Below are 27,602 nucleotides of genomic sequence, written 5' to 3'. Positions count from 1 at the left end.
CATTTTTCCAGAATTTCCTAATGGCTTTGCCCACTGAGTGCCCCATAAGGGCCTCTTCTGATTGCTCAAGGAAGCTGACATCTATGACCTAGAGAATCTTGAGCCTCATTTTACAATGCAATATAATTGGCTTTTTCCTTACACATCTAAGTTTGTGCTTTTGCTACTCCTTTTTATTAATCTAATTTCACTTTTATTAATATGTAAAATTATTAATAATAAAATATTTGTTTGAGGGAAAAATAATTTTTTCATCCTTGGGCCTTGATTGGTCCTTGCAGCAATATAAGAGTTGAGAACATGACTGTATGGGGGATAAAAAAAATGGCCTTGGCTTGTTGATGATTAGACTGAGGACCACCTAAAAGAGATGGGTGATAGGAGCAGATATGATTAGTGGTCAGCTATTCCTGCAAGTTGTCTAAGATCATGGGGCTGAGGTGAGCATCCTCATGGCCGTCTCCACAATTATCTTATTAGAGCTTATTCCGATTTTCCCTTTGATAGGATTATCCTAGCCATTAAGGGCAGAAGGCTAAGATTCAGGCCAATTTCAATTGTAGTCACAGACTTTGTCCTCCAAAACCGTCTGTAATTTTCCACTATCTCTGAACTTTAAGGATAATAAAGACAGTATGGGAATGGCTGTACATAAACAATTCTGATTTCTTAAAGTTAAGCGAATGTTCTGTGCCCTTTGCAGCATCTTGAAACCCTTCCTCAAGTGTTCACAAATTTCTCTTGTCTCTTTTAGTGGCTGTTGTCTGTAACACTGATCTTTTCCTGAACTATACTGTTATTTATTTTTTCTTTGCTTCTTTTATTAGACTGTGAGTTCCTAAAGGGCAGCAAATACCTTCCTCTCTAATTGGTCCTTTAGTTTCTACATTACATTGCTTTGGAAAAGTAGGACCGCCTTCCATCTCTTGAGTCCTTGTTATAATCTAGGTCAAGCCCATTATAACTGTCTCACTGCATGTGTACAACAGCTCAGTGAGGAAGGGCAGATTATCATCTCCACTCTCTAGATGAGAACGCTGAGGCTTGGAGGGCTGAATAAAGTGGTCCCTCAGAGAGGGAACAGCCCAGCTGGGAATCGAAGCCATGGCTGTCTGATTCTGCAGCTTGAGCGACTAAGCCCTACATTATTCGAGCTAACCATTCACTTCCTTTTTGTTTCAGACAGAATAGTTTTCTTTCAGCCTTAGGAAGGTAAACTCGGGAATTTGTCACAAAAGGCCATGAATGTTGTTTTTCTGTTCATTTCTGCCATTTCTTATCTATTACAATTTTTCCTTTTCACTAACTGAAGGGGCTGTGGCTGGGACAGCAACAGAAATGAGGGAAGGCTGAAGGGTCTTGGGGAGATCCAGAGTTTGGGGTCTGTGGCAACAATCAATATGCTAATCACCTAACAATCCCCAAACAATTTAACATGAATACTTCCAGCATCCTGGGACCCACACTTTCCATTTCTATTCCCATGCAGTGGGGGACACAAAAGCACTCTGTTCAGGTTAGCAGGAGGCCTGGCAGAATCCCAGCCCCACTCTGTCCCCATGTCCACACCCTTGTGTGGCCCCCTCGCCTGTCATTCCTCTGGATAAAAGGGACCATGCCTCCCAGCGGTGGGGTATGCCCACCATTCCCAGTTGAGGTTATGAAACCTGCTGTCTCAAGGAAGGAGAAAGAATGAAAACTGTTGGGTAGGGGGGCAATGTGGACAGGAATAAAGAGAAGCGGGCTGAAGGCTGATAAATGGGCAAAAATAATGAGTTAAAAAACTGCCTTGCTAGCAAATGGCCAGAAATCTGGGAAAAGGAGGAGGAGGGTCCCTGTGGAGATGGGAGGTAGGCCAGAGAAAGGAGAGAGGGAATGGGCCACAGCCATCTCCAAATTATTTTTCCTGTATTGTCGTTTTAAATATTTGATACATACAGAGGAATATGTACATATCCCAGGTTATTTTTAAGCTGTTAGAATTTCATGTCTAAATAAAGTGTGAGAAAGCACACAGTAGGTAAGACAGGCTCTCTTCCTGGGTGAGAATGCAAGAGGGGAGATATGTCTCTACCTCGAGTGGAGCATTGAAAAATTGCCCCTTGACTGCTTGAAAGAGTATATTGCAGTTAAAAAAATTATTTTTAGGGAAGTGAACAGCTTTGCCCTGTTTTCAGGGCTCCCATTCACATCCCCTCACAGCTGAATTGGAGAGATGCTTTACATTCAAGCCCTTCTGCAGGGAAACAGGCATTTTAAAAAAATAATTAATTAATTAATTAATTTTTTGGCTGTGTTGGGTCTTCGTTGCTGTGTGCAGGCTCTCTCTAGTTGCAGCGAGCGGGGGATACTCTTTGTTGCGGTGCGCAGGCTTCTCATTGTCGTGGCTTCTCTTGTTGTGGAGCATGGGCTCTAGGCATGTGGGCTTCAGTAGTTGTGGCATGCGGGCTCAGTAGTTGTGGCTCATGGGCTCTAGAGCTCAGGCTCAGTAGTTGTGGCGCACGGGCTTAGTTGCTCCGAGGCATGTGGGATCTTCCCGGGCCAGGGCCTGAACCTGTGTCCCTTGCATTGGTAGGCAGATTCTTAACCACTGTGCCATCAGAGAAGCCCGAAACAGGCTTTTCTCTTGGTCGTAGTCTTAATTGATATTAAAACAATAGAGCACTCTGTGCCCTAAATAACTCTTCTTAAAAATTAGATTATGTAGCAAGAGGTTAACTCAGGGAATATTATTTGCAAAAATCCAGTAACTCTAAAACTTAGGACATCTGTCAAGAGCGATTTGCCTGAAAATGAGCCTGACTAGGATTTGGTACTCACTGGTGGTACCTCATGGATGACAGCCCAGGTGTTTTCTACTCTTATTTTTTGAATTTCTTCCCCTGATCTCTGGGACTCTTTGCTCAGGCCCAGATAACAAGGATGGAAGCACATAGGAAGCTGAGAATAAGAATGTCAAGTTCTTGGTCTCTATGTGCCAAAGTCCTCAGCCCAAACATGACATAGGAGTGGTTTGAAAGAAGATGAAATTGGGCATCACTGGTCCCTGTCATGAGCAGATGAAGAGCCTCTAAGCTGGAGAAGGGGAGAGAGTTCAAGAAGGATTGAGAAAGTTAGATTCCAGAACAGGGCTTTGCAGCCTGTGCCCCATATTGAGCCAAGTCATTGGTGAGATAGAGGAGGATGAGAGAAAGGCCACAGAATTCAGAGGTTGCTCTGGTGGAGACGTCCCGATGCCTGGCTTTTGGTCTGGAATTCTCTCCTGCAGGAATATACTCAATAATGCAATGGATTTAAATATAAACATGCCATTTGTTTTCCTTTTTAATGGGGATTGTGGAAATAGAATTTAGAAGGATCTTTGTGTTCATGTGATGAAAACCGTACAGATAGTACATCTGTATGTGAAGGTGCATGTTTTATGAATCCTAATATGATAATAAGCAATGCATTTGACTACGTTAGGGAAAAAATAAATTACCTTTTTAGTCTCTCCATTGACAAATCATATCACAAAAACCAAGTATGAGTCAAAAAAGGCAAGGAAAAAGTAGCATAGAGGTGACACGGACAATTAATGACCAAGAATATTTGTTACCTTTCTGGATTTTCTGTTCGTGGTATTTGTCAGCTTTGTAAAATTAGTGATTTGTTGTGAATAAGTGTTCATGTTTGTATCTAATTTTTAGTGTATAATTTTGTATTGCATTCTTTTTCTTAAAAAGGGCCTCCAATCTGCTGCCCACGTAACTGTATTAGTTCCTGAAACAGATATAGGAAAAAAAAAAAAAAAAAAGAATAGCAATCTTTGTGCAGTGAACTCATGTTTCAAAAATGCCCTCATGAGCATCTCAATATGAGATCTTGAGGGATGCTGGTCTCTAGGTCTCTTTTCTGTGTGATGTGTTTGGTTTGGTATTAGCAGGAGGGCCCCTAGACTGTGTGGGGCTCCAGGCAATTTTTTTTTTTTTTTTGCAAGGCCTTTGTCTATCTAAACAATTTGATTAAAAATTTATTACAAAATCCATGGGCCTCTGTCAGGCATAGGTAGAAAAGAGGTGTTCATATATTTGTTTATTGTCTAATCGGTGCACATAAAGTTTCTTTGTAGCATCCATTTCTTCCTATTTAGGTCCAGGAGCTGTTTCTTCCAGTTCTTTATTATCAAATGTATCATTTCTGGCTTCTTTCTTTCTTTCTTTTTTTTTGAGTTTCCATGTTCAATTTTTATTTTTTAAATATCTTTACTGGAGTATAATTGCTTTATAATGGTGTGTTAGTTTCTGCTTTATAACAAAGTGAATCAGCTTTACACATACATATATCCCCATATCTCTTCCCTCTTGCGTCTCTCTCCCTCCCACCCTCCCTATCCCACCCCTCTAGGTGGTCACAAAGCACCGGGCCGATCTCCCTGTGCTATGCGGCTGCTTCCCACTAGCTATCTATTTTACATTTGGTAGTGTATATATGTCCATGCCACTTTCTCACTTTGTCCCAGCTTCCCCTTCCCCCTCTGTGTCCTCAAGTCCATTCTCTACGTCTGTGTCTTTATTCCTGCCCTGCTACCAGGTTCATCAGTGCCATTTTTTTAGATTCCATATATGTGCGTTAGCATACGATATTTGTTTTTCTCTTTCTGACTTACTTCACTCTGTATGACAGACTGTAGGTCCATCCACCTCATTACAAATAACTCAATTTCATTCCTTTTTATGGCTGAGTAATATTCCATTTGGCTTATTTCTTATATCGCAACTAGAGATGATGTAGCAATGCTAGTATTACTCACAAAGCTGGAATCTGTTTGCACTGTTTGCAGTATTACCTCTGCAATTCTCTGCTACTTTTGATTCAATGCTGATCACACCATTACTCACGATGTCACATCACCCATCTGCCACCCATGAATACTGGCTTCCAGTGAGACACAGTAAAGTTGTTACTATGCTTTGTTGATGGTGACTACAAATGCAGGTCTCACCCCAGTTGTGCAGGGAAATGTGAATGATATTTATTTTTCTGGTCATGGTCAATGTACTGTTTGGAATTTTAGGGCATGGATGTAGAAGTCTTTAGACTATAATCAGTGCCCTTCTAGCATGTGATCTTTCTCAATGTTGACCACACTGCTGCTTTCCAGACACTGCCACGAGCTGGGAAAAGACGTGGGGGCCTGTGGGTAGAGCAGGAAGGGCAGTGCCATCTGTACAAGCAATGTCCCCTGATCATTTGGCATGATTAAAACCATCCTGGGGTAGCACAACCGCACCAGTCAGAGGTGAGAGGCAGAAATCAATCGGAAAGGCAATGGGTGTGCTGAGCAATGATTTTAAAGCCCCCAGAGGAGACAGGTGCAACCAGTTCCAGGGGACTGCCTGACACGGCATACAGAGCTTGCAGAAGGGTTTGGGTGGTCAACCCAGATGCCAGAGTGCGGAGTGCACAGGGTGAGGCATTCTTGCCACCACAGGAAAAAGATGCCTGCTGCCTCCAGGGGCTGTGCTCATGGGCAGTACAGCAGTCAGAATGTAGGGGGTGAGAATCAAGGCATGGGTCCAAATATGTGGCTCAAACCCAAGTGTTGGCAGTGAGCTCTTAGTAGCCCAGAGACCTAAACTTGCTATGTGTCTGACATAAGCGAGAGTCGCTCACACTCTGCATATCAGCACCATCTGGAGGCCCAACCTTTCATGATCCCTCAAAAGCAATATTGTGTTAGTCAGAGGGAGCAATCTGCTTGCCCGGCCTCCTTTCTGTTACTGGAACCTTGCCCTGGGGTCTCGGGTTGACCCTATAGGTATGAATCCCTGAGCAAATAGGGGCATATGGTTGAGCCCAGGTGAAGGGTAGAGGGTCAGATAAGAAAGAATATGGGGCCAGGACTTCTGAGGGTCCCAGTCCAAGCTCAAGGCTCCCTGCCCAGGTGTCATTGCTAGCCTCAGCTGATCCCAGGCACCAGAGGGGACTTAGAAAATCTTAAGGAGTGCACTTCAAAGTATGGGGCTACCTGAGGCTTAAGAGTCCGGAGCAAGGACACTGCTTGCTCAGGAGTAAGGGATGTCTACTGGATATCAGAGTGACGCTGGCCTCATAGAATGAGTTGGGAAGCATTCCTCCCTCCTCTGTAATCTAAAACTGTTTATGCAGGATTGATATTCTTTGTTCTTTAAATGTTTTTCCCCAGTTTTATTGAGATATAATTGGCCTATAACATTGTGTTAGTTTAAGGAGTACAACATAATGATATGATATATGTATATACTGGAGAATAACTAGCATGATAAGTTTAGTTAACATTCATCACCTCACAGTTGCAATTTATTTTCTTGTGATACGAACTTTTAATATTTACTCTCTTAACAACTCTTTTTTTAAAGATTTATTTATTTATTTATTTTAGGCTGTGTCAGGTCTTAGTTGTGGCACACGGGATCTCCATTGAGGTGCGTGGGCTCCCCTCTAGCTGTGGCCTGGTGGTTTTCTCTTCTCTGGTTGTAATGCGTGGGCTCCAGAGCGGGTGGGCTCTGTGGTTTGCTGCCCAGGGGGTCTAGTTGTGGCACGCGAGCTCAGTAGTTGCAGCACGCAGGCTTAGTTGCCCCGTGGCATGTGGGATCTTAGTTCCCAAACCAGGAATCGAACCTGCATCCCCTGCATTGTGAGGTGGATTCTTTACCACTGGACCACCAGGGAAGTCCCTCTTAACAACCTCCAAATATAGAATATTGTTAACTATAGTTACAATGTTGTACATTACATCCCCAAACTGCTTTATCTTATAACTGGAAGTTGGTTACTTTTGACCACTTTCATCCATTTCCTCCACCTTCTACTCCCCACTTCTGGCAACCCCCCTTCTGTGAGAGATGACTCCTTCTCTTTTTCCTTCTTCTTCTTTGTACTTTAGTGCCTTCATTATAGGAATTAGTACCCCAAACATCCCTTTCATGACTTGGGGCTCTCGATCCTCTCCAGGCTCAATGTCATTGTCTATAATCCTTACTCATCTGGAGGGTTCCTTCATGTTCCCAGTCTATGCATTCATTTGTTCATCGGTACAACAGCTATTAAGGCTGCCTCATGCCAGGCACGCTGAGGACCCCAGGACACAGTGAGAACATGGTGGACGCAGCCCGGCCTTCCAGGAGGGCATTAAACCACTAAACAAAGAGTCACCCCACCTTTACCTCTGCTCTACAGACCAGTGAGGACCCACGGGGTGCCGGGGCAGCTCCCTGGGCCTTTGCCAGCTCCTGGTCCTGCGCAGGGACAGGGTTGGCCATGGGGACTGCCCAAGGGCCGGGGTCCCACCACCCACGTGTGAAGCAGAGTTGGTTCCGCTCCCTGCGACGCGGCCACGGGGGTAGCCGGAGAGGTCGTTTGGTCACAGCCCTTGGGTTCCCCAGCTGCTCTGCTCACAGCCTGCCCCAGGCAAATGCGGTCGGGTTTCCCAGTGTAGGTGCCTAGGCCAGTCCCCTGCCCCGGGCCAGAATTGTGTGAGAGACTTCTTCAAAGTGGGGATTATATTATTTCTTCTTTAAGTGTCTCATAGAATTTTCCAGTGAAGACTTCTGGGCCGGGAATTATCTTAGTGACAATTGAATTAGGAATTCAATTTATTCAGTTTTTATAGGGAATTTAGGTTTTCTATTTCTTCCTGAGCACATTTTGGTAATTTTTTCTTTTCAAGGAAATTGTCTATTTTATCTAAATTTAAATTATTAGCATAAATTTGTTCATGATATTCTCTTATGACCCTTTTAATGTCTGTAGGATTTCTAGTATAGTGTAGGATTTCCCTTCTTTCATTCCTAATATTGGTGAGTGTTTATCTTCTTTCTTTTCTTGATCAGTTTAGCTAGAAGTTTATCAATTTTATCAATATTTTCAAAGAACCATTTTTTGGTTTCTTTAACTTTATTGTTTGTTCATTTCCTGTTTCATTCATTTTTGTTCTTATTATTTCCTTCTGTCTTTGATTTCAGGTTTGTTTTCATTTCTTCTCCTACCTGTTAAGGTAGACGATTAGAGCATTGGATTTAGACTTTTTTTTTTTTGCGGTACGTGGGCCTCTCACTGTTGTGGCCTCTCCTAGACATTTTTTTTTTTCCCTAAAATAAGTATCTGTAGCTATAAATTTTCTCCTAAGCACTATTTTAGTTGTAGCACACAAACTTTTTATTTTTTTTTTTGCGGTACGAGGGCCTCCCACTGTTGTGGCCTCTCCCATTGTGGAGCACAGGCTCCGGACGCGCAGGCTTAGCGGCCATGGCTCACGGGCCCAGCCACTCCACGGCATACGGGATCCTCCCATATCGGGGCACGAACCCGTGTCCCCTGCATCGGCAGGCAGACCCTCAACCACTGCGCCACCAGGGAAGCCCAGCACACAAATTTTGATATGTTGAGTTTTCAATATCACTTAGTTCATTTTAATCCCATTGTAGCTGAAGAATATACTTTAAATGATTCCAATCCTTTTAAATATTTGAGACATTGTATTGCTCAGTATATGGTCTGCCTTGTTGTATGTCCTGTGTGTACTTGAAAAGAATGTGTATTCTGCAGTTGTTACTAGGAGTGGTCTCTGTCAATTAGGTTAAGTTGGTTGATAGTATTATTTAAGTTTCTATACCCTTACTGATATCTTGTTTAACTGTTCTATCAATTACTTACTGAGTGTTGAAATATCCAATTACAATTGTGGATTTGCTGATTTCTTTTTCAAAACTATGAGTTTTTCCTTATATATTTTGACACAATTGTTAGTTGCACGCACATTTAGGATTGTTATGTCTTTTTGATGAATTAGCAATTTTATCATTATAGCATGTTTTTCTTTATTCTGGTAGTATTCTTTGTTGTGAAGTTTACTTTGTCTGTTGTTAATTTAGCTATTCTAGCTTCCTTATGACTAGTGGTGCATGTTATATATTTTTAATCCTTTTATTTTTAACCTGTAACTTTATTTTAAAAATGGATTTCTTATAGGCAGACTATAGTTTGGTCTTGCCTTTTTACTCAGCCAGAAAATTCCTAACTCTTATTGAAATATTTAGATTCATGTAATTATTGAATGATTGGGTGTAAATTTAAAATCTTATGATTTATTTTCTATTTGTCCCATATGTTTTGTGCTTATTCTCCCCTTTTACTGCTTTCCATTAGATTATTTTTTTAACTTTATTGAGAAATAATTCATGTACAATAAACTGCATTCTTTTAAAATGTACATTTGATAAGTTTTGATAGTTGTATACACATATTGAATCACCACCACAATCAAGATACAGAACACTTCAATAATTGGGCATTTTTAGTATTCCATTTTATCTCCACAATGGGTTTATTAGCCATATCTCCCCTTTTTAGTAGTTGCCTTCGGATTTACAAATTACATCTTTAATTTATGACAGTTTGTCTTCAAAAACAGTATACCAATTTCTGAATTATGGAAGAACCTTACAAAGTTTCCTTCTCCCATTCTTTGTGCTACAAGTTTTCATACATTTTACTCCTACATGTGTTTTAAACCTCACAGTGTATTGTTTTATTTTTGCTTTAAACATTCATTATCTTTTAAAGAGATAATAACATGAGAAAATGACATATATTTACTCACAAATTTGCTATTTTTAATATTCTTCATTCTGTGTGGACAGCCAAGATCCCATCTGGTTTCATTTGCCTTCTGCCCGTACTACTGCAGGTGTAGTGCTGATGAAAGATTCTCTCAACTTTAATTTGTCTCAAAAAAATCTCTATTTTGCCTTAATTTTGGAAATACATTTCTCTGGGTATGTAACTTTAGGTTCACTGTTATTTTCTCTCAGCACTTTAACGATGTCATTACATTTCTTTGAACTTGCATAATTTCTGAGAAGAAATCTGTGATTCTTATCTTTATCCCTTTCTATGTAATCTGTCTTTTTTCTACGGATAGTTTTAAGATTTTCTCTTTATGACTTGCTTTCAGTAGCATGATTATTATTTCTCTTGATGTGATTTTCTTTGTTTTTATCCTGCGTGGGATCTGTTGAGCTCAGATTTGTGGATTTATAGTTTTCAACAAATTTGGAAAAATTTCCGCCATTATTTATTCAAATATTATTTTCTGCCTCCTCCCCTTCTCTTCTTTTTAAAAATAGGACTCCAGTTATATATATATAGTTCCATAAGTCACTGAGACTGTGTTCATTTTCTTCCTCCAGTCTTTCTATTCTCTGTGCTTCAGGATGGATAATTTCTATTGCAATATTTTCACATTCACAGATCCTTTTCCCCCTACATTCTCTAATCTTCTGTCAATCCCATTCAGTGTATTTTTTATACATAAAAGTTTTGTTTGCATTTTTAACATCTTCCTTTTTTTCTCCCAGTCATGTCAACTTTCCCTCTGTCTTCTTGACCTATGGAGTACATTTATAATAGTCGCTTTAATGTCCTTGCCAGGTAATTTCATCTCTATCAATTCTGAGTCTGTTTCTATTGACTGACTTTTCCCTTGGTTTGGGGTCAAGTTCTCCTGCATCTTGCGTGTCTATAAATTTTGATTGGAGGCCAGGCATGATAAATTTGGTCTTGAGTGTTGGATTTTTGTTTTGTTTTGTTCTTGCTTAAAGGGTAGTGTTCTTTTTTCTCTCAGGCAGTTAGTTTCTGAAGATCAGTTTAATAATTTTGAAGCTACTTTTAATGCTTTGAAGAGTGGGACTTGAGTAACATTTACTCAAGAACAGTGACTCACACCTGACCCTTCATGCCCTTTCTGTTCAATGAGGTCTCTTTACTCTGGCTAGTGGGAACACGAATTATTCCTGGCCTTAAGTGGGCTCTTGGATTTATTCAGTTTATAGACCCTCAGCAATTGTTCTTTTCCTCAAACTGTAGAGCTTCATCCTATTCATGTGAAGACTGATATTCAGCCAAAGACTAGAAGGAACTCTATGCAGATTTTTGGAGCCCCTCCTCTTCAGAGCTCCCTTACGTTCCAGTACTCTCTCCACAAATTCTGCCACCTCAGGATCTCTGAACTCTGGGCTCCTTAACTCAGTGAGACCCCCCAGGGCTTTGTTTGAGATTCCCCTCCGGGTGCTATGATCTGGGAATCGCCTCCAGGCAGAAAGCCAAGGCGATGAAAGGGCACACATAGTTAATTCTCTTTCTTCAGGGATCATAGCCTTCAGCAGCTTTGTTGACCAATGTCTGAAAATTAGTTCTTTTATTATATTTTAACCGCCTTTTCTAGTTTACAGTGCGGGAGAGGTAATTCCAGACGTTATCACTTCTTCATGGCTGGAAGCAGAAGTCCCCTAGACACAATATACTTTCTTCCAACTTTGCCTTAATATTCTGCCTTGAGTGCAGAATACATGCTGCAAATTGCCAGGTTCTATCACAAAGGCAAACTCTATTTATTACTGGGCTTCCGCCCCTCATCCCTACCACCCTCAGTTCTCAGAAACTTTTACCCAGACTTTCAACTAGACTTTTGAAATCAATATAGGGACTTCCTAAATTATAATTTAACTAGTGCCAAGATTATAGTCTCCAGTTGAGCCAATTTAAGTGGAAAACTCACTTCTTAGAGGTACAATCTTTTATGGGATCTGTCTTTGGAAAACCATTTTGTAATATAAAAATTACTGGTAACTATACTACAGAATTTATATATGTAAAAGGAGTGGTAAAATGGTGATGAAGGACATTTGGCTTCCCGGGAACTGCCAACCAGAATTATGGTTCAGGATAAAAATTGCCAACTGTCTCACCTTTTCAGTTCGGACAACTGCCTTCTTGATGCCAGTCCCACATTGTGAGATGTGCTAACGGAAGGCCTCCAGCAGAACCAGTTTCTTAAACCCCACTACTTTGGTCTTTATAGAATAAAGAACACAGTGGGGACAAGGGTATTAGACTTCTGAAGGAAGGTTCATGACGTATTAACAATGCCTTTTCCTTCCTTCCTTCCTTGCTGGAGAGCCTGGGAGACAGAAAGCAGGGAGATTTCTATTTGTTCCACCCTCTTCTGTTGAAATCTGTGTTGCCCCAATTGCCTCCACCCTCAGTAAGAGCTGTAGGGTTGGGGGTAGGGTTGTGTGCCATGGAGCTGACAGAGCATTTGGTGCTGCTGCTGGAGCTGTGAGAGAGGGTGCCCCAGAGCAGCCTGGGTACCCACCCTTGGCTTGGCAAGGATGGAGGAGTGCCTGTCAGAGAAGGTAGCTGGGGCTGGACAGAAGCAGAGACCTTGGGGTGGATTGCTTGTTGCCTTGGAAATAGGGGAGCAGAGGACAGGGGAACTGTGCGAGGGTGGACCCTCGTGGAGCTCCCTAAAGAGCTGACAGTTTCATCCCCACTCTAAAGCCAGAGTCAACACTTGTTTCCAGCCCCTTGGTGTCGGACTGAGAGGCAGAGAAGGGAGTTGCCAGCTCTGATGTCATTTTCTCTATAAGCAGAAATCCCTCCCTTTTTCCCCAGGCACAGGGAGGAGAGAGAGGGGGATGGGGAAGTTTTGACAGTTTGGATTTCAAAAAGCACAGGATGAAATATTAAACCTGAATGGGATGAAGAAATAAGGTGTCTGGCTCAGGTAGGATGTAGGGTTGAGGGCCCAGAACATTTAGCGCTACTTGATAATGAATGAATTCCATTCTTGCAAATATCTATGTTTAGACTATTCTTTCAAACTTATTAATATGCTTGTGCATGTATGTAAAACTGGAGATAGCAGTATAAAAGCTCTTACGTTGTGTTTGATTTTACATGCTTGCAAAATTCCCTTGAGAGAATATTACTGCATGGGTTGATTTGACTGGGGCTTTGAAAATGTATATTTTCAATAAAGCTTGGACATAAGATGGCTACCTCTCTTCCTGGCAAATCTCCCTGTAGCTAACATAGGCATTTGTTATTACTCCAAAATCCTTCAAATTGTACTTGAAATTAGAGTTATCTGTCTCAAAAATTTTCATTGCTTAGTTGACGAGGAGGCAAAGCATCCAAGTGTCTTTGGAAGTTTCCATGGGGACTTCTTCAATGACCCTCAGCACTTCCATTTCAATAGATTAGATTCTGAGTGACTTTGACAGGCTTTCAGCACTGGGTAATTGGTTTGGCTTAGTGAAGGACAGCAGTGTTGGTCACTCAATGATTAGAAAGTCACAAATATGAGTTAGATATTACCGTGTGGCTATTACTCTGTGTGTAGAGGGGTGTGTGTGTGTGTGTGTGTGTGTGTGTTTAGCATAGCACAAGTCTAGCCCACATAAACATATAAAAATGCTTCATGATAACATATGTTTCTTATTGCTGCTGTAAAAAATTATCAAAACTTAGTGGCTTAAAACTCAAATTTATTACCTAACAGTTCTGGAGGTCAGAAGTCCAAAAGTCAAGGTGCTAATAAGGGCAGTATTGAGGCTCCGGGGGAGAGTCTGTTTCCTTGCCTTTTTGAGCCTCTAGAGGCTACCTGCAATCTTTGGCTTGTGGCCTCTTCCTTGTGTCACTCCAACTTCTGTTACCATGGTCACATGTCTTGCAATCACTGTGAGTCTCCTGCTCCCTCCTACAGGGACCTTTGTAATTATGCTGGATGCACTGGATAATCCAGGGTAACCGTCACATCTCAAAATCTTTACCTCAATTCTATGTCTAAGTCCCTTTTGCCATGAAAGGTAAGATATTCAAAGGCTCTGGCGATTAGAGGATGTGGACATCTTTGGGGGATGTTACTACCATGTCAAATTAACTAAAAGAGCAAAAAATCATATGATCTCATGCACCTGTAAAACGTTAAATTCCAACAACTGTTATGATCATGACTTCCTATCTGTCTATTGCCCTCCTTTCCCTGTCTGCAACCTTATTGAGACTGCCAATCTCTGGACCATTTTACTACGTCCCAATGTTGGTCCTCTGTCTTTCCTCCTCAGTTCCTTCTAGACCCCATGGTTCATCCTTCCAGCCATCCTTGCCAATGCCCTTGGCTCACACCTGCTTGTTCTTTTGTGGCACCTACTTTCAACTTCTTTATGATGCCTGGTTTGTTGAAGTCTCTTGGAGGAAATCCCCAAATGGTCCTTGTTATCACCAAGGTAAATTCATGATCTTTGAGGCTTGACAGCTTTCTATATTTTCATAGTCTAGGCCACTCTTTTAGGATATGTTATAGACTCCAACTCCATTCTCTATTCTCTCACTCTCTTTGGACAATTCTTTGAGGAAAAAATTGCAGCCATCAAAGCCACCAAAAAGAAGTCCATGAACTTTGCCCTTTGTCCTGCAAACTCACTTCCAAGGACTTTTGTCTCTTTCCTCTTTCCTGTGACAGTGGGAGAGGTGTTTCCTCCTAAGGCTAACCTAGAATAGTCACAAACCAGGAATATCCACAATTGATTCACATTCCCCTCGCAGACTGTGTTCTACAGGTCTAAGTTCTGCTTTCAAAATGGCATTCTGTGGGATTCCCTGGTGGCCCAGTGGTTTGGACTCTGCACTTCCACCACAGGGGGCATAGATTCAATCCCTGGTCAGGGAACTAAGATCCTGCATGCCACGGGGTGTGGTCAAAAAAAAAAAAAGCATTCTGTAATTGCTAGCTCTACTTCTTTACCATCCACTAATGTCAATGACTCCTCAATTCTCTGGAATCTAAATTCTGTCCCTACAACTTCACTGAATTGGCACCTGACCCACATACAGAAAAATCCAAAGTCAAGTTCATTATCAAACCCATCCCAGGCTAATTCTCCTCCAGGTTTCTTATTTAAGGAAATAGTGCTCTCATTATCTTGATCGCATCTTAGATGGTATTCTCTCAATTACCCTACAGTATAGCAGCTACAAGACCTGAAGATTCAATTTCTTAATATACGTTATATTCAATTTCCTCATATATATTATATATAATAGTCAATTTCCTAATACCTATATTATACATAAACTATACATATTATATATAATATATACATACTTTTCCCATATCTCTATTATAGGACCAGATGTTCATCTATATTTTCTTATATTTTTTATACTTTTTTTTTACATTTCATTATTTTATCTATCTGAAATTTTATGTGTGTATGTTTTGCATGTGTGTGTGTGTGTGTGTGTGTGTGTGTGTTAAGGGAGGAATCTAGCTTTTTCTTTCTTTACCAAATAGTTATTCATTTGTTGTAGCACCTTTCAATCATTTAGTATGCCACTGCTGATTTGAAATGCTATCTTTATTATTTACTAAATGTATATATATTCTAGGACCTGTTTCTGGGTTTGCTTTCTATTTTATTGATTTTTCTCTCTATTCTTGAGCCATACCACACTATTTTAGTTATTGCATTTTTATAATATGTTTTACCAGCACAAGTATGCTTGAATTATGTGTCATTTTCAAGATTTTTCAGTTGTTTTTACCTGTTTCTTCTGTTAAATGAAGAAAAAAACTTTAGCAATTTTAGAATGGAGTTATATAGTACTTATAAATTATTTGGAGGAAGAAATAACCTCTTTAAGAATGGAGTCTTCTTTTCCAGAATTTAGGATATTTTTCCATTTTTATTTGTCTTTTTAAAAAGTCCCTCAGGAGAAAAATATATGTCATTTGGTCATGAAAAATTGTCATTTTATTATAGTATTAGATTTAGGTTGCTGGTATTTTATCTATGATAAGCAAAATTTTGGTTTTATTTTGAATGTGGATGATGGAGTCATCTTTACACTTGCACATAGAGGAAAGGGTAAAGCGTGAACATCCTTTTGAGCACTGGTGGGGTTAAGCCAGAGGTTCCAAGCCAGAGGGAGAAACCGCAGGTCATTTTTTTCTCACCACTCGGTGATTATAGAGCAAGTAGTAGAGTCATCCCGATGGATTCTGCTCCAGGACAAGCCTGGAGTTTCTGTGAAGGGTCAGTGGGTGCATTGGCAGCACCTGGGCTGGGTGGGCATGTCTTAGCACATTCCCTGTCCCTGGCGAGACAGCCCTGGGTGTCCTGCCAGAAGTGTGGCCAGAGTTCAGGGCCTGGAGTTCCCAAAGCAAAGATGACCCACCATGGGAAAACCAAGCCAAACCCCAAATCTGATCATATAATCTTATTTCAAACCTAGCAGTGATGTATAAATCCAACGTGCTGCAGTATAAGTGAGTTGAATCAGCCTTAGGTCTAAAGCCCCACAGGTGTCAACTCCTTTAGGTGTTGGTTTGGTGGCAAAACGTAGGAAAGTGTTATTTGCTAAAGAAGAGGGGTAGTAACAGGGCTCCAGATGAACTGTCCCAGGAAGTCTTTAAAAATATTCCATTCCTTGAGGTTTCTTCATTCTGACAGTCAACTGGAGAAATAATTTCCCTTTAAATGGTGGATTTTCTTCTTTCCTGCCTTTTTTTTTTTTAAACAACATTTAATTTTCTGTTAATAATATCAATTCTATAGTTACATAAAACTTTTTTTTAAAACATAGACCTTTCTCACTTCAGGTCAAAATGTAACTTATTTGATGCTAGATGTAACACACGAACATCTCAGAAAAATAAGTAACATTGTCACGGACATCTTTATCTGGTTTCTGACCTTAAAAGGGAATGCCTTTGGTATTTGAGATGATTATTTCTTCTCATGATATGAGATATTTTTATATTACTAACGGTATTATCAAAAATAAATGTTAAAATTTCTCAAATGCCTTAGAGCAACTGTGAAGAGAATCATATGATTTTTTCTTGGTGAACTATTGAGACAATGTTTTTAACAAAAATCCTAATATTAAGCCAGCCTTGAATTTTTAAAATAAACCTTACTTTTGAAAAATGATTTCTATAGTGTTGGGTTTATGTTGCTGATATTTTAGCTAAAGCAAGTAAAAAAGCTTTTTTTTGCATGTTGCCTTTGTTTTGAGGATTTTATTAACTTTGAAAAATAATTTGGGAAGTGTTTCATCATTCTGTAATCTTGGAACAGTTTAATAAACATGAGAATTGTTACTTGAAAGTTTTCAAGAACTTGCTCATAAAATACTCTGGACCCAACTCCTTTTCTGGAGATAGTTAATTGAACATTAAAAAAAATGGCTTTCCACAGGGAGATCAGCTCAGAGCTTTGTGACCACCTAGAGGGGTAGGATTGGGAGGGTGGGAGAGAGATGCAAGCGGGAGGAGATATGAGGATATATGTTTATGTATAGCTGATTCACTTTGTTATACAGGAAACTAACACACCATTGTAAAGCAATTATACTCCAATAAAGATGTTAAAAAAAATGGCTTTCACGAATATCAGTCTATTACAGCTTTCTAATTCTTATTGAATCCATTTTCCTTGAATTTCCTTGGCTTCTAAGAATTTGTTGTCATAGAGCTATAAGACATATTTTTATAATTAAAAATTTGTTTACATCTGTGCTTGTATTGCCAAGTGGTTTGTGTTTCTCTCTTTTCAGTTAATATATCAGTAGTTTCATATTTTAATGCTATTTGTATAGATGAAGTACTGCATTTATTAATCAATTTATTTATCAATTCTGCTGTTTTTTTTTCTTGCCCCCTTAATTTCTGCTTTTATTTTTATTCGCTCCTTCCTTATACTTCCCTAAGATTTATTTTTAATGTGTTTTCTACTACCTATTTGGCATTAGTATTATTTAAAAATCATTATGGTCAAAGACTTTGTAAGTTAGCTTTTCTCTTCAACAAAATTATTCTTTTTGGATTTATCAAAAAGATACATATTTTTAAAATAAAAAAATTGCAAGAACCAGGCTCAGTAAACCCATTTTCAACAGGTAATAGAAAAAAAATAAGAAACACCAGTGTTGTTAGGGATTTGAGATGCACCATGCAGGCATTAGGCTAGGGGTTGCTTGCTCTTTATTAAAGTTATAGTTTGCATCTAGGAAATATTTCACAAAATTAAAACATGAGATCCAAATACACTCAGGGTTTTAACTAAATCAATGCAATTATTACTAATATTGCCTTGTTTGAGACAACTGACATTATCGCAATAGGGAACATCCATCTCGTTTCCTCCAGGCTTATGCTTACATTCTTCAGCCTCCTGTAAGGACTAAATAAATACATGAATGCTATGCTTCACATCTGCTCCTTTGACTTTCACATATTTCTCAACAAGAAACACAATAGGATTCTATTCTTCCTTGATTAAATGGAATTACAATTGCAAAAATTAAAATCCAATGATCAATTTTAGTTTTAAAAATTAGAAGAAGTAAAAAAAAAAAGAAAAAAGATGTTATTATCAATAATGAATTTGGAAAGAATTCTTTAAAACACAACTAGGGCAAGTTATTTTGGAAATATCTGTATTTTATTCTTACATATATATTTCTGCATAAAAGGTGTTCCCTCTCTCTGGGGCAGGGAGGTGAAGGCGGATTCCACTGGTTTCTTTCAGGCTTCCTCTCCTGCATTACCAATGCCCGGGGGTAATGAGTCTTCATTGGTGGCTACATCCTGCTCTTCCGTTTAGACTTAGATCTCATTCCAATTTAGGCTTCTCTTTCTCTTCTTCCATACCTAGAAATACAGGCAAAGTTCTTTATTTGGACATCAGATTAAACTAGGAGCAGGTTTACCAAAGCTGCTTTAAAAGAACTCTCATCTCTCCACACTTCTCCCCACCCACCCTGCATGCCCATCCCTTTTCTCCTCGCTAAGAAGAAAAGTCATTTACAACTTTCTCCAGAAACTTCCTCAGTGACCTCCCTCCCTACCCTTCCCCCCAAATCAGGACATAACTTCTCTGAGACACACCCAGCTCTTAAGGCCTCTGAGAGTGAGGGACGCAAGTTAGTTCTTGACTCGTTGAGTTTGCACAGAAATCCCAACCGGACTGCCTTGTAACCAGCTTCTAGCAACAGGAGGTGTGGAGCTGATGAGTTTCTAAGAGCCCTCATTTATTTTTATTTTACTCCTGTCCCTTCCCAAGGCAAGGACTCTGGATTTTCAAAAGCAAATCTTTTTTGTTTATTTGTTTTGTTTTGTTTTTAAGGCCCATAGAGAGCTGATTAGCCACAAGAACTATTTATTTCCAGACCCACGTGTACTTAAACTCAAGTTCTCCCTCTGTTCTACCCAGGCCTGGTAGAACTATGTTTTTCTTCCTGAAAGACTCATACGTACCGGACCGGTAAGACCTTGCCTGTTGTCTGTAATGAATAGTTAGTGATATTTCATTTTCCCGGAGATGAAAATGTTTAAGTCATTCTCATAAATTAAAGTTAAATCTGGCAAATGCTCCCCACTTCTTTTTTCTTTTGCTTCTACTTAAACACCCTTCTCCTAACACCAAATTCTCAGAGCCTTTTGCTGGAATAAAAGAACCCCAGATACTGCATTGCAGGTTTTGTTGGTATTCTCTTATAAGTTGCAAATTCTCTGAAGGTAGAGCCCTTAACTGTTTTGTTCCTGATTATATCCCAAGCACCTAACACAGTGTCTGTCTGAGAGTAGGAGTTCAATTAATCTTTATGGAATAAATTAATAAACGGTGAACATAGAGAAGGCCATAGAGAACTAGTGGTAAAGCAGTAGAATGAAACATGGAGGGTCGTCACGATAGGGCTTAGAGTAGGAGAGACACCCCCGCGCCTTCCCCCAGCTCCCAGCTCCTAGCACCATGTGTTTGTGTGATCAGGGTGGTAGCAGCGGAGCACGGGTAACATTCTCAGAACAGGTGTCCTTAGACAGTCTTTTAGGTTTGGTTTTCATGACTAAGGAACTGGCAGAGATCTATAACACTTTTTCCAAAGTACTTCTCAGAAATCATGTTAAGGAAAACTTCAAATTGAAGAGTAAGGACGTCTGAAGGGAGGAGGAATAGGGTTGAGGGGGAGAAGGCAGGACATGGCTTAGTTGTTGGGTAACCAAGGCAAAGGCGGAAAAACACAACATAGATTCTGTTCAAACAGCAACACATGACTTGGGTCCCAGCTCCGTCCCATGTTCCCTCTCCTGTGGAGAAGCTAATAACTGCTTGCTTTTCTTTTCAAAGTCTCTTTTCTCCTAAGTGTTCTCCTGCAGATGGGTTGAGTTGGCAGCAATAGTGGAATCTTAAAACGTGGGGGTGGAGAACAGGGGGTGTTCACTGACCCAGACAGGGAAAATGGCTCCCCACCTACTTTAGTCTGGCAGCTTTGAGGTGGAGGGAAAAAATTAGACAGCTGTAAATAATATTTGGAAGAACCAGAGGTATAATTTCCACACCACTAGCAGAAAGAAACCTGTCACAAAGCTGAGGCAGGATGCTCTTTCAGAAACGTAGAGGAAGAGCTGATTGACCCTCAGGGAGTCGATCACGTGTGGTTCCCCCATGCTGGGAGAGGGGCTGCAGGGCAGCGCTGGAACCCTGGAGGCCTGCGTGGGCCTGTGTGGGACATGAGCTGGATGCGAGGCTGGGGGAGAACAGAGGTGGAGGTTTCTGTCACTTGGGCCTGGCTCCGACCTCCTCTCCCTTCTGCTCTTTTACCTGCTTTCTCCGCCCTCACCCCAACCTTTCACTTTTGGACACTTCCATTTCTCCTCGTCTGAAATTTGACTTTAATAAGACTGGTCACCCCAGTCAGACACACTGGAATTAGAATAAATTTTTAGCTTAAGCACAGAATATTTCAGCAATTATAGGCTGAACTATGTCTCCCTCAAATTCATGCGTTGAAGTCCTGATGCCCAGGACCTCAGAATGTGAAAGAAGGCCAAGGGTGTGTCTGCACAACCATTTGCTAAAGAGATGAGGCATGTGACTCATGGGTCCAAGGGACCGTCTCGGTAGAAGCCAGGAAAGACCTGTGGGAGACCTCTCATCTGATGACGTGAACCCCACGAATTACATGGGAGAATTCTGTACCAGCAGAAACACTGCCAGCCTGGACTGAAAGAGACAGAGACAGGTTGAAATAAAGGAAGAATGAATCTGAAGGTGGCTCAGCGGCTGGCTGCTCCTTGGCCCCCGAGGGCGGCCACCCAGCGCCAAGAGTGCAGGGCCACACCCCCCTTCCTGATGAGACCTGAAGGTATGGCATTCAGCCAAAGAGGATTAGTCTCAAGCCTTAAACTCAGAATTTGTCCTGCTGGCTTTCAAACTTGGTTGAGAACTGTGACCCTTTTCTCCCTATGATTCTTTTTTTGGGAAAAGGGAATGTATGTTCTATGCCTGTTGCACCACTGGTTTTGGAAGTAGATACATTTCTGTCTGGTTTCACAGGTTCACAACTGGAGAGCAATTTTGCCTCAGGACGAATCATACCGCGGGTCTTACCCATACCTGATTTAGATGATATTTAAGATGAGATTTTGGACATAAAAGTTGATGCTGGAAATACTTTGGGGGTTGTTGGGAATGTACTTTGCATGAATGAAGGACATGAATTTTGGGGGGCAGAGGTAGAATGTTATGGGCTGAATTGTGTCTCTTCAAACATAACCCCTCTTACCTCAGATTGTATTTGGGGATAGGGTCTTTTCCAAGTTAAAATTAGGGTGAGCCCTAATCAAATATGGCTGATGTCTTTACAAAAAGGGGAAATTTGGAGGTAGCCTCACGTATAGGGGAGCATGCCATGTAAACATGAAGACGGTCATCTACAAACCAAGGAGAGAAGCCTGGGACAGATCCCTCCCTCACAGTCCTCAGAAGCAACCAACCCTGCCAACCCCCCGATTTTGGACTTCAGGCCTCCAGAACTGTGGGACATTACATTTCTATTGTTTAAGCTATTTACTGGTCCTTTGTTGTAGCTTCCCTAGCAAACCAATGTAACAGCCACAAAGCCACCTTGAGTTACTTTCTTTTCTTTTCTTCCATTTATTTTTTTAAAAAATATTTATTTATTTTGGCTGCGTTGGGTCTTCGTTGCTGTGTGTGGGCTTTCTCTAGTTGTGGCAAGCGGGGGCTACTCTTCATTGCGGTGCGTGGGCTTCTCATTGCGGTGGCTTCTCTTGTTGCAGAGCATGAGCTCTAGGTGTGTGGGCTTCAGTAGTTGCAGCACGTGGGCTCAGTAGTTGTGGCGCGTGGGCTCTAGGGCACACAGGCTCAGTAGTTCTGGCTCGTGGGCTCTAGAGTGCAGGCTCGGTAGTTGCGGCTCACGGGCTTATTTGCTCCATGGCATGTGGGATCTTCCTGGACCAGGGCTCAAACCTGTGTCCCCTGCATTGGCAGGCGGATTCTTAACCACTGCACCACCAGGGAAGTCTGAGTTACTTTCTTTTAAAAAGAGCAAATGCTTCATTGTTAATTTAGCCTATTTTAAGGGCTTTTTGTTCATAGTTCCTATCAGGCTGATCTGTTTTGTTATTTTATAAGCTAGATCCATGGTTCTGAGTAAAATTTCTGAGCTCTCATGTGTCTGGGTTTCCAATGGTGATGTTTTACTAGAAATAACAGAGGATTGAACATCAGTCAGAAGGTGTTGACTTTGCAGCCACTTATTTTGGTGGGTCACTTATTGCTGGGCCTCAGCTGCCTCCTAGTAAAAAAAAAATTGGCATAGATGGTTTCTAATCTAATTTTTGATTCTAAGATTCTGTAATAATGTGATTTTTATTTTGAAGTTGAAGCCAACATAACCAAAGGAAGGAAACTGAGCCATTAAAAATCTGTAAAGATGGATCCAAGGAAGGGGGCTCAAATGTGGTATTCCTGCTCCTTGGGGGGTTTTATTTGGGGTGTAATAAATGTACTCAGGATTGTAATACTGTACTTGATTGTAATCAATTCCTTCTAATACAGGCACACACACATGCACACACAGAAACGACTGCTTTTAATCAACAGTTTCAAACTCAACTACCTATGGAACCAAGCCACTGTGAGGGAGCAAAATGGCCTGGTGAGAACTAGGGAAAATTAAAGGGCCATCTAATGGGGGCAACTGATAGTTCTAATCCATTGTTGCCAGAAGAGGATAGTGGGCTTGGTGTTGCCAGATGTTAAAATACTTGATTAGCTGAGAAATCCGGCCTTTATGTGAAATCTCCCAATTTTTAAATGTTGGTTCAGGGGGCTTCCCTGGTGGTGCAGTGGTTGAGAATCTGCCTGCTAACGCAGGGGACACGGGTTCCAGCCCTGGTCTGGGACGATCCCACATGCCGCGGAGCAACTAGGCCCGTGAGCCGCAACTACTGAGTCTGCGCGTCTGGAGCCTCTGCTCCATAACAAGAGAGGCCGCGATAGTGAGAGGCCCGTGCACCACGATGAAGAGTGGCCCCCGCTTGCCGCAACTAGAGAAAGCCATCGCACAGAAAGACCCAACACAGCCAAAAATAAATAAATAAATGGACTTGTGTTAAAAAAAAAAATGCTGGTTCAAAAACAAAAATCCTATGTAGGCCTAACAAAACTTTCTGGCAGGTAAAATTTGGAGGAGGCCATCAGTTTGCAATCACTCTCATAAACAAAAAAGATGCACTTGACACAAAACATCTGCCTCTGGGGAATTAACTAGATGGTTCCATGTAGATAAAATTAATCTCTACATCTGAAATGAGTTACAAAATGTTAGTCAACTTTAACTCACGTTATTAAGAGAATGGCACAAATTAAATTGGACAGATCATTAAAAAAAAAACCAACAAAAACCTTAGCTTCACTATTCATTTTTAATGTCTAACTTAAACCTGCTAAAAAGCAATATTCTATTAATCTAGACTGGATCTTTTCTCTCCTGGTTTTCAGGCAATCTTCTCTTAGAAGTAGTAGAACAACGGCCAAATGAACGTTGGAATCGAGCTAATCAAGGGGAAACAGGAGTCATAAGTACTTCCTGAATAACACAGATTGGACACATTAGCTTAAATTTAAATATGGCCTTTCTCCCAAGAAGCTGAGAAAAGTTTATATTTTGTTTTGAAAATATTTTTGTAAATTAACTAAATATTTTTATAAGTTATCTAATAGAGAAAGATTACAATTCCCATTGAACATAGAAGAAAATTATTAAAAGACTAATTTCTGGTCCCCCAAGCTGTAGCCTGAATTGGTAAAAATATTGAACACTTTTTCTAATAGACCACTGCCTAAAATCAAGCCAGTTACTGAGAAAGGAAACTCTCAAATTCCTCTGGGCCATTTAACATTGGCTAACACCTTGATGCATCCAGTCCTAGAAGATCCATGCACAGAACAGGTCCAATTCAATAACATGCAATGACTGTTTTATTTGTCTAATTAGATCAACTTCCTGGCATAGTATTTGGCACAAAGTAGGGTGCTCAATGTTTGTGAATCACAGATCATTTGCAGGTGATGTCTACAATGATGTGACTGTATCGGAGGCGATACCCAGAGCTCTCTAAAATCCCCAAACCATCTTGCCTTTGGATGTATTTTCATGCAGCACTCAAATCACTACATATCTGTGCTGTCATTTTTTCCACTTTGGACAAGTTTTGTTTTGCACTGCTGGGGTAAGATTACATGCCTTGCCAAGATGGAGGCTCTGCCATAAATAGAAACAAAAGGGAAATCAAATCATAGGTTAAGAGAGTTTTTGGAGCAATGAAGTATTACCCTTTACTGCCCGTCCCTCTTTGCCACCTTCAAGTCTTGAATGTGACAGTCACTGCTTCATCACACTTGCCAGAGGTATTCTGTGTTGTTGAGAGTTCTGGCAGAGTGGTGGCAAGCCCTCTCGCAAGCTGCTGTGCCCACGCGAAGGATGATGGAAGAAGTGGAGATTTGGGTGATTTCTAATGAGACTGTTTGGTTACATTTAATAATTTGTCTATTTCACCCCGGGGGTCCCTTTAGCTACAGCAGTGTTTTGTTCATCAGAGTGAACTTCCTAAATTTTTTTTTTCTGCTAACACTACATTTCTCCCTATAAAATTTTATAGCCATGCTTCTTTTGTCTTAGATTTGGATGTTTTACTAGCTAATATGACAAAGTGAGGAATAAACCTTTCAGGTACCTGCCAGCAGTTATAAAAATGAAACTCTTCAGAAGGGATCCTGTGCTACAGTGGAATTCTCCATCCGTCTCTGCACACACTCTTTTAGGCAGCAATTCTTTTGTTTTATGCTCCCCCAAACAATACTTACTTCTCTGTGTATCCCAGATATAGCTGTTCAGAACTTCTCCCAGCAGGTACAAAAAGTTCATTAAGATGGTTGTAGACCCAAAGAAGAGGATTCTGGCTCCTGGGCCAATGTGTTCCAGGAAAGGGTACACCCACATCCCCGTTACATGATGCACCCAACACACCCTGCAGTGGAATCCGAAAGGAGACAGAGACGGGAGTTACTCTCATGTCAGATTTTAAAGCTGCTGATATAACAAATACAGACCCCCTGCTACAAACATCCTTCAGCAATGCCTGTCGCCGTTTGCTTCTGATACTCCGCAACATCCCAAGTGTCTGTCAGCTGATCAATGGATGAGCAGAGTGTTGTATACACATACAATGGAATAATATTCAGCCATAAAGAGGAACGAAATTTTGATACATGCTACAACATGGATGAACCTTGAAAACTTAATGCTAAGTGAAATAAGCCAGACACAGAAGGACAAATATTTTATGACTCTAGTTATATAAGATACTAGAATACCTAGAATACTTCATACAGATGAAATGTATAATAGAGGTTACCAGGGCCTGGGGGGAGTGGGGAATAGGGAATGATTGTATACGGTACAGAGCTTAAGTTGGGGATAATGATAATATTTTGGGTATAGATAGTGATGATGCGTATATAACAACGTGAATGGATTCAATGACACTCAATTGTACCCTTATAAATGCTTAAAGTGATAAATATTATGTTGTGCTATGCATATTTTACGACAATAAAACATTTCCATGGGGTGGAAATTAGGAAAAAAATATCTAAAAATTTCCTTGGTGGAGGGAGTCAATAATGAAAGAAAGATTGAGAAACACTGCTGTAGAGGGGTGAGGCACTCATTAAGCCCATCCAGGTCACCTTGACTAATTGTCCAAACGAAAAGATTTTTACCAGAAGAGGAAGCCAAGCTAGTCACAATTAAAAACAAAAACCAAAAAAACTGAAGCATTTGTGAGAATCAACAGAAGTTAAGTTGAACTACCCTAAAGGATTCTGATGCATCATATTTTGTTTGTCCGTATGCTACAGGCAGTTTTATTTTCCTAATCTTGTCCTAATCTTGTCTTGTAAGGAGGTGTTGTGCACCCATCAAAGGGCTTATTAATTTCTATGGAGATAATATGCAATATACCCAAAATGTAATATCATAGAGCTGTAAATGATTTTGCAAACCAACGTATAAAATTATAATCTGACTCACTGTAAACTGTTTCCTCAATTAGGCAAATTAGGAGTAGTTCTAATTATGAATGCTAGTTATATTTTTACACTTGTTCCTGGCTTTTTACTTTTGTTCTACTTGAACGAAACTTTCCTTTGCAGCTTTTGGTAACGTCTCTGATGCCAGGCTGCTATTCCTCAGAAGTTGTTTGCAATGCACTTTTGGTCTGTATGGAATCATCTTATAATACTGGATAGATATAACAACCATAGCCACATCCCATCTATCTGTAGAGGACTCCTAAATTCATATCTCCAGCCTTGGCCTAGCCTGATCTCCAGAGTTCCATACTCAATTGTCCACTGCACATCTCCCCTTGGAGGATGCACCTCCAAGCTAACGTTTCCATGATGTACTCACCATTCCTGCATCCTAATTCCTGTATATCTGCCCCCTCCCTCTGTCATCCAAAAGTAAACATATGTCTCCCACATCCTTCCCTTCTCAAATCAATGACTACTACCTTACTCCAGCAATTGCTTGGGCCAGGAAATATAGGGTCATTTTTGACATTTTTTCCCAAAATCCACATCCAATCAATCCATCCTTAGATCCTATTGACTCTACTTTCCAAACATACTCCAAATATCTACTTCTCACCATTGCCACCACTGCCATCTGGGCTCAAACCATCATCACCTCTCACCGGCACCACTGCAATCTCTTCTTGACTCAGTTTTCTCCTTGCTACAGTTTACGTTATAGCCCATTCTCATTGGAGCATCCAGGCTGATCTGAATTAAAGTCAGGTCTTGCCACTACTTTGCTCAAAGTAGCTTTTCTCTCTCAACTGAGTATAAGCAAGAGTCCCTAGACGGTTCTTCAAGGCCCTGCCTAAGCAGGCTGGGCACTTTTCTGACTTTTCTCCTACTAATCTCCCCCTCACTCACTCCACTCCAGCCACAGTGACTTCCTGCTCTTCCTTGAGCACACAAAACATGCTGTATTTGTTCCTGTGCCCAGAACATTACTTCTTACTCCCATCTCCCCCAGTTTTCCCAGGGCTCCCTTGTGTCTTTTAGGTTTTCCTCTATGTCCTTTGTCAGCAAACCTTTTCTGTAAAGGACCAGATAGTCAATATTCTCAGTTTTGCGGGCCTTACTGTCTCTGTCACAACTCTCAGCTCTGCCATTGCAGTGTAAAAGCAGCTGTAGACTGTATGTAAACAAATGATATGGTCGTGTTCCAATAAAACTTTATTTATAGACATTGAAATTTGAATTTCATGTAATTTTCACATGTCTTGAAATATTCATATTCTTTTGATTTTTTCCAATCATTAAATAATGTAAAAACCATTCTTAGCTGGGTCA

The 27,602-nt window shown here is 40.6% G+C and overlaps 2 protein-coding genes across 7 annotated transcripts in view; one reads left to right on the top strand and one right to left on the bottom strand.

Annotated features, from left to right (window-relative positions):
* Nucleotides 1–27,602, top strand: part of ADAT2 (adenosine deaminase tRNA specific 2) — a 117,252-nt gene extending 89,650 nt beyond the window's left edge. For both annotated transcript variants that reach the window (XR_002642629.2, XR_002642630.2), the window contains one exon: nt 1–27,602. This exon is cut by the window's left edge. The gene's annotated coding sequence lies outside the window, so the exon portion shown is untranslated.
* The window catches only part of AIG1 (androgen induced 1), a 233,977-nt gene continuing 224,120 nt past the window's right edge, over nt 17,746–27,602 (bottom strand). Inside the window, exons 6-7 of one of the 5 annotated variants that reach the window (XM_022558096.3) lie at nt 25,041–25,204; nt 17,746–18,520 (exon numbers count right to left, since the gene is read on the bottom strand). In XM_022558096.3, coding sequence (XP_022413804.2) covers nt 18,483–18,520; nt 25,041–25,204 — 202 coding nt within the window. In that variant the 3' untranslated portion in view covers nt 17,746–18,482. The remainder of the gene's footprint in view (nt 18,521–25,040; nt 25,205–27,602) is intronic. The other 4 variants (XM_022558110.3, XM_030760282.2, XM_022558130.3 and 1 more) reach the window with 4 other exon arrangements.

Source organism: Delphinapterus leucas, chromosome 12 (genome assembly GCF_059928025.1).
Source record: "Delphinapterus leucas isolate spDelLeu-1000000601 "Yukka" chromosome 12, BTC_Dleu_Yukka2, whole genome shotgun sequence".
Classification (NCBI taxonomy): domain Eukaryota; kingdom Metazoa; phylum Chordata; class Mammalia; order Artiodactyla; family Monodontidae; genus Delphinapterus; species Delphinapterus leucas.
Note: the sequence above shows the minus strand (reverse complement) of the source record. Positions and strands in the feature narration are given on the sequence as shown.